Source organism: Leguminivora glycinivorella, chromosome 8, assembly GCF_023078275.1.
Source record: "Leguminivora glycinivorella isolate SPB_JAAS2020 chromosome 8, LegGlyc_1.1, whole genome shotgun sequence".
NCBI lineage: Eukaryota > Metazoa > Arthropoda > Insecta > Lepidoptera > Tortricidae > Leguminivora > Leguminivora glycinivorella.
The window spans coordinates 2,023,666-2,031,839 of NC_062978.1; the positions used below are offsets into that span (position 1 = coordinate 2,023,666).

General features: G+C 41.7%; 1 protein-coding gene across 1 annotated transcript in view; it reads right to left on the reverse strand.

The window, feature by feature from the left end:
- LOC125228459 (glutamine-dependent NAD(+) synthetase) overlaps positions 1–8,174 on the reverse strand; it is a 57,297-nt gene that overhangs the window by 22,964 nt on the left and 26,159 nt on the right. The window contains exon 8 of the mRNA XM_048133018.1: positions 114–262. Within this exon, the coding sequence (XP_047988975.1) occupies positions 114–259 (146 nt within the window). The 5' untranslated portion in view covers positions 260–262. The remainder of the gene's footprint in view (positions 1–113; positions 263–8,174) is intronic.

An 8,174-nucleotide genomic window follows, 5' to 3' on the forward strand; every position in this document is an offset into this window, starting at 1 on the left:
AGCCCAAAAAATCAATATTCTGAAGACACATTTTTCTAAAAACGTTTGTTATTATACAATATCACGTCAATGTGACAGGCGGCCATTTTGTTTCATGTAATTGTGGTAATTACCATATCTCGAGCTCGGGCCCCGTCCGGTAAGTGGCCCCCAGCTCCTTAGCCTCCTGGATCGACTGCAGGATGCGGCTCAAGTTCCCTTCGAAATCGAGCGCCCATTGGTTGAGCGTGCACGACGCTACTGTCACTTTACGCCCCATAATTAATACCTGTAACAATTAAAATGTTGGTGAGTTTTCCGATCAATACTAGTTCCCGATAAAAATTTGCAAGCGGGGTTAAAGGACACGACACAAGTAGGTGGTAGTCTCAATAAGTAATAAAATTCACAACGCAACTATACACCCTGTTTTTATTAAATTCTGTTAACTTTAAGGGAAGGTTCTTTAGGTCAAATACAATTAATTTCTGTAAGAAACTAGCGTCCTAACTCTTATGGTTATCGTATTATTTAAAAAAATAATTTAATTACTGAACACGTGTCCTTATCCCTTACCACTTTCTTATGTTATTTGTTTTGATATTTGCCGTCAGACACTTGACACTAATTGATTGATATATTAGGAAAGGAAAAATATTTTTTTTTTAGTTTAACGAAAAGCGATATACAGGGTGGTTCCTGATGATGAACCTAGCCGCGTGTCGAATTTTTTTTTTTTTTTATACTACGTCGGTGGCAAACAAGTATACGGCCCGCCTGATGTAAAGCGGTCACCGTAACCTATGGACGCCTGCAACTCAAACAGTGTCACATGCGCGTTGCCACCCCATTAGAAACTTGTACATTCCCTTTTGCTGTATTAAGTACACAGCAAAAAGGAGTGTACAAGTTCCAAGGAGGGTAAATTCCAAGAGGTTCCAAGGAGGGTTCCAAGGAGGGGAGGGGGAATTTAACGGAAAACAATAAAAACACGGTGTATAAAAAGACATTAACTGTTTAATTAGCTTAATTAGATCAAAATGTATACAGGGTGTCCGAAGACTATGGGGCGTGAAGGGAAAATATATTGGAGATCAGAATTAATTACTACCTTTGAAAAATAAAATCTACGATATTGATGGTAGGTAACTACTTTGAGAGGCGACAGCCAGGGCTGTTAATTCTGCTGCCTTTTGGGCATCTATTGTATAAAAAAGAAAGGAACCTCGACACGATAAGAAGAAGATGGTACTTTCCCTTCATGTCCCGTAGTCTTAGAACATCATACGTATTTATCCTACGAGTATACTTATATGTGTCCACTCTAGAGAAACTGGTGAAACTTTTGGTTCGTGTTGAATTTAATCTCAGCATTTCAAGACAGTACTTAGTAGGTACAGTTCTTCGAACTGTATATTACTGTAGTTACAAAGTACGCCCCGCCAAGTGGAAAACTTTTACACCACTCGAGTTCAAAGAACCGTCGGCACGAAGTCTGCGCCTAGCCGAAATCACAATCGCTTACGGCCTCGCCACGAAAGGTCCCATCGCTGTGTCTCGCTCCAACCTATCGCGGCTGTTGCCTACGTTGCTGTGCCAAGTACGGCCCGTGAGCCAAGTTCGGCCCGCGAAAGGGTTTTATCCAGCCCGCCATCGGTCCTTCAAAATAGTGTGTGATACGGACAGCACTGTATTAAAAATGCATTTTTGTTGTAAATCTGGTCCGCCTCTTAAAATTCCTTCAAATTTTGGACCGCAATGAAAATAGTTTGCCCACCATTGCCTTAGACCAATGTCAATGTTACGTGTCGTAAGCATATAGTAGCTAAGCTCTCCTTACCGCTCTTCTGTAGTGGAGCGACAGAGCCAGACTGCGTTTCGAACGGCGTCTAGCGTCAACGATTGTCATTTTGGCTAGGCCGGCTAAGCCTCAGACTTACATGTTATCCAATATATCTTCTCAAGAACAAATCATCACTACATAGTATAAAACAAAGTCACTTTTTCTGTCCCTATGTCCCTATGTCCCTTTGTATGCTTAAATCTTTGAAACTACGCAACGGATTTTGATGCGGTTTTTTTTAATAGATAGAGTGATTCAAGAGAAAGGTTTATATGTATAATAACATCCATTAAATAGTGGAGAAGTACTGTTATTTTTGAGGTTTCTAATGTGATGTCGTAAATAATTACATGCGGGTAGATTATATTTATTTGTCTACCCCGAACATTTATATAAATTAATATCGGGTAGTTTTGTGTTGTTTACATCTCCGGTGACATTTCGCTGGGACGTCAGTCTTCGCGACCACGGCCAGTGCAACCTGGCCGAAACGTTGGGAAAAAAGGTAAAAATAATGTTAATTAATCGCATTCGACCTGTATGTGACTTTAAATATGTGTACAAAGCGCGAGAACTTAGTGTTATCTTGATAAGGGATAGGGATAGCGATAGGGATAGCGATATCACTACATAGTATAAAACAAAGTCGCTTTCTATGTCCCTATGTCCCTTTGTATGCTTAAATCTTTGAAACTACGCAACGGATTTTGATGCGGTTTTTTTTTAATAGATAGAGTGATTCAAGAGGAAGGTTTATATGTATAATAACATCCATTAAATAGTGGAGAAGTACTGTTATTTTTGAGGTTTCTAATGTGATGTCGTAAATAATTACATGCGGGTAGATTATATTTATTTGTCTACCCCGAACATTTATATAAATTAATATCGGGTAGTTTTGTGTTGTTTACATCTCCGGTGACATTTTGCTGGGACGTCAGTCTTCCGCGACCACGGCCAGTGCAACCTGGCCGAAACGTTGGGAAAAAAGGTAAAAATAATGTTAATTAATCGCTTTCGACCTGTATGTGACTTTAAATATGTGTACAAAGCGCGAGAACTTAGTATTATCTTGATAAGGGATAGGGATAGCGATAGGGATAGCGATAGGGATAGCGATAGCCATAGCGTTAGCGATAGCGATAGCGATAGGGATAGAGATAGGGATACGGATACGGATACGGAAACGGATACGGATACGGATACGGATACGGATAATATGGGTATCGTTAGAGGGATACGGATAATCGGTCGGCGGTCTCTTACAATCAAAGTGCTCTAAGACGATCGTTGTTTGCTTGCTTGAAGATTACGTTTGCGATAAGTATAAGCAAAATGTAAAAAATTGTAAGGGATAATAGAAAAAAGTACTTTTTACCCACCGATCATATAGTGTCGAAATACGGGCTATGTGGGATGTTTATAAAGGTTTCCCCAGCGTATATAGAATTACCTACGCTGTGGTCGATGTGTAATATTTCTACAATCATTGCAAGCAAAAGTATTATGTGCAATCGAAATAATCGCAGATAAATATACCAGAGAAACCTAAGGATCCAAATGAAAATCTTAATGAATACTTTTATTACGCGGGCGAAGCCGCGGGTAAAAGCTAGTATAGGTATAAATAAAACGTCGCAATAAATTATTTTGGTATAACCTAACCACAAAATTAAAATTTTGAAAAAACCCCCGACCGCGATATAGTAGACTGATTTTCATGAAACATGGCTAAGAACACTCCCGACTCAGCTTTCAGACAAAAAAAATCTAAATCGGTTCATCCGTTCGGGAGCTACGATGCCACAGACAGACACACACAGACAGACAGACAAACAGACAGACAGACAGACAGACACGTCAAACTTATAACACCCCGTCGTTTATGCGTCGGGGTTAAAAATCACAATTCGGCCGGAGCGCTGCGCTCAAAACAGGCCTTTTGTTATTCATCAATCGATTAACTCCACCTTGCGTTACACATGATACCCATGACCGACCTTAAACCAAATCTTTAAGAACTACTTTTCAGCGGTTTTACATTCAAATAGTTTAAAGGCCGTCGGAATTGACGTGAACAGATAGTAGAAGCCTACATAGGTATAGACATGAAATGCTACAATCCGTCACAGTAATCAGTATTATCAGTTGATCGATCAGACTGCAGGTTTACTGCTTTTGGCAGTAAATGGAAATATATGAACATTGTGAATTGTAAACTAGGCGATTAGACAGTACCTAACTTCAATTTCAGTTGCTTCATCAATTTTATAACTTCTTTAGTGCCGTTATCTAACTTCGTAGACATGTCACCTACTAATGTAGTTAGGTAGGTAAGGTACCAATGGTTGTGGAATTGTGGAAACTGACCAGAATAATAAGCTAATGCCTTAAGTTTGCGACGTAAAAGTTTGTAGAATGTAGAAAATAATTTATGTAGATAGCAAAGTGGTTTCCGTTCTTCCGCGGCTTCCGCCTAACTGGTCAAGCCAAGAATAGAAACGAATAAAAAACAACATTTACGTCATATATCGATACAAAGTAAATTGATTAGCTTTTAGCAATAATGGAATTGTAGTAGACTTGGTAACGGATCGATTGGCGGCGACCCGTGCCAGTCAGGGGCCGGTCAATAACCTCATTCCCATAGGACAGAAATACTGTGCATGAGAATCGCGGCAGTGAGGAAGGCTATGAACATACCAAGCAACCCCACAGGACCAGGCAGAAGACCGGCAACCTGCCCCTTTAGCGCAACTTGCCTTGTCGCGCGCGGGTCCATACATCAAGCGCGACTTCAAGTATGGACTCGCGCGCGACAAGGCAAGGGTCTGGTGGCCTAATGTCGAGAGAAATATGCGGACACAAAACCTGACCACAAAGACAACCCAGGATAGAATTGTCCTCAGTCCTGACGCCGACGAACGAGGGGCCTGACCCCAGCTGAACTGGGAAATGGGCTGGACAAAGAAGAAGCATAAGATAACATCGCGGCTAGTCATAACATTTTAGGCCCTGGTTTCTCTGGCCCGTCACATGCGACCGGAGGCGTCTGGATGTGCGGCGCACGCTGTGCCACACGCCGTCGGTCGCGGGTGCGTGGGTTTTCTGACGCTCGGTCACCCGTCGCCGGCAACGGGGCTCCGAGGATTTAGAAGTCGTGTCAAACACGATGCTACTGCCACGCAGATGATACAGAAGTGTCGAAAGAAAGATTGTATTAAAAGTAATGAAGTATCAGAACTAAAATTGTAGTAGACTTGGTAATGGCACAGAATATATAATAGTACAAGTACAGAAGGCTCACTCCTTTGATGTTCACAAAATGCCGCCATTCTAAATTCGGACCGCACGCGAGCAGCCGACATTGAATTTCACCACTGAATGGGCCGCGGACTCGCGGCCCCCGGCATGTACTTGTAGAATGGCGATAGAATCGCGGAGTGGGCCGCCCTGGTAATGGATCGATTGGCGGCGACCCGTGCCATGAGACAGAATTAAGTAGAGACAACCCTGTCTCTGCGTCTGGCACAACGTTGAAAAGGTAACGAGCCTCGATTCTCCTGAGTGACCCCACTGGAGAGAAGCATTGAGGCTAGTCACTTGTTCGAGGTTGTGTCAGACGCTGCCACTGCCATTTAGACGTCACTGAAGTGTCCAAATCTAAATTTGTAGAAGACTTGATGGATCGATCGGCGGTGTCCCGCGCCAGCCTGCCAGAGGCCGCCCGGCCAGTCACCTCGCCTTTCCATAAGCAATGCTGTAACAGCACGGTGGGAAAATACAGAATCGTGATTTATCTTAACCTTTCCACAAACGCTGCCACTGCCGGGGCAAAACTAAAAGCACTGAAGTGTCAAAACTAAAATTGTAGTAGACTTGGTAATGGATCGATCGGCGGCGACCCGTGCCAGCCAGCCGTCCGGCCAATCACCTTGCTTCCCTCAATCCCTCAGGATATTAATGGCATTGATTATATGCTGCCACGGTGTCACAGCATGGTTCCCGTGGCGGGACAGTGGATCGTGGCTTGTCTGTGGTGCACGCCATCGTTGATTTTATTTTATAAATGGGCTTACCCTTGGCCACAGTCACCACAGACTAGCCAAAGGCGAAGACCTACGATGACTACGGTGGCCTACGATGGAGTGAGCTCGCCCAGGAGATGCCACCCTTGATTTCACTATTTGCGTCAACCAGAGACGTGAGTCGCATTGGTTTGCAAATTTACATGCATATATGCCACAGAGAACCTCCTATAGAGTGCCATTATTGTAAATTTTGTGCGTGCTACAAATCACCAGTGCTTGGGGCGCGAGGAGCGGGAGGGGAATGTGTTGAGCGCGCTGCGATTGGTTGTTTCAAGGACGGCAGGCAGTCGCGCCAGATGAAAAGGGACAGAAGTATGACTGTCCCTCTACTGTCGCGTAAGTGGCCAGTGTAAGTTGACCTATGCCGGCTCTGAATAAATTATAAATATGACTTATTTGTGGAATGTAATACCGTCCGTTTTTAAATTTGAACTTCTTGTTACCTTTCCACACCATTTCACACTACAGGTGGACATCTTTAAGGCATCAAAATACCCTTTTTCATTTTTTTTATTGCGAAAAACACGAGCTGCTTTCGGGTCGGTTACTTGGTCGTTACTGAGTACGGGCACGGCGAGCGCCCGCGCTTATATCATGGCAAATACAAGTAAGGCTGGTGACCGCGAGTCGTCTTGTAATGGATGTCTATAGGGGTTGGTCTGTGATATATGCAGTAAATTGAGTATTTATTTCACAAGCATTTTTTTTTACTTGTAATGTACATTATGTGCCTAATATGTTTGTCCGGTTGAAATCATGCAAGGTATCCACCCACTTCTAGTATTCCGATGGAGATTTCATTCCATATTATATTATAATGATTTGCAGCGTCTCTGATGACGGAGACAGGAGCTGGTCTTAGGAATTCTGTCAAATTAACAGAATTGTTTTTATATATTGTCTCCATCGGGTAGGTATCTTGCCTTTGGAAAGCACCTTACCTACTCCCGGGTTCGAATCCCGGTAAGGGCATTTATTTGTGTGATGAGCACAGATATTTGTTCCTGAGTCTTGGATGTTTTCTATGTATGTAAGTATTTATATATTATATATATCGTTGCTGAGTACCCACAACACAAGCCTTTTTGAGCTTACCGTGGGCCTCAGTCAATCTGTGTAAGAATGTCCTATAATATTTATTTATTTATTTATTTATTACTGACTCCAAATATGCTTTTATCGAAAAAAATTTTTTTTTACAAAAAACTTATTGTCAATCAGTGACGTCAATGCCTATGATAGGATATATTTGTCGCCTTATGACAAAAGCATACAGTATAAAGTCATATCCACAGACGACAACCAAATGAGGTCAGAACTCGAATAAAACGCACACAACGAATATAGTTTCCCCGCTCCATATTCAATTTGTAAAGGGAATTGCTCTATTGAATAGATGATATATCTATACTTTCATATATGTAGATATAGTGTAAAGGAACGGCTCGATTCGTATTTTTAGTGACGTCAAATATTAGCTCTAGATACGATAGTTAAAAATGGCGTCATAAGCTGCGTTTTTACTTAATTTTGTTGTTTAATGTTCTGAACCGCGCAAGCATTCGTTGGTTCGTACCGATAAAGGTATGGAAGTCAATTGTTTTGAACGAATGCTCGCTCAGAACTGTTCAGAACACTAAGTGAAAACGCAGCTTATCAAAACAACACTTCTGATACTGTCATGTCCGTCTCATCGTATCTAGAGCTAATATTTGACGATCTTAAAATTCGAATTGGGCTGGAACACGTAGGATTGAACAACTGAAGGTGCGCAAAACAAATGTCGTGTAGCGATGCCGTTGTGCATAAACCATAAGGGCTATTACCGAGTTATAACCAAGCAAGGTCAGAATTTAAAATAAAATAATAGCTAACTAGTTTATCTATTTAAATCTTACCCTAAAGCTCTAGGAAGAGGTTTTCCTCGAACGATCGATTTTACTATCGCAGTATCCTAGGCAACGGCTTACGTAAAAGAAGGCTTTCGCATTCGTCTATAAAACTAATTTGATTCATGGTTCGTAACCGTATGTCATTATGAGGACAATCTCATTTTTGACCGACTTAATACCAAGGAGTTATACATTCAAAAGTATTTTTTTCTACTTCTTTCTTTTGGGTTTTTAATAGTTTCATTTTTATCAAAATTCAGTTTAACAAATTTTGTTCCAAAAACTCCTTAAATCTTACAAAGACAAAGATTGACGATCGAACGAGTTAGGCTTGAAATGGAACTGCTGATGAAGATCGGAACGGAATTA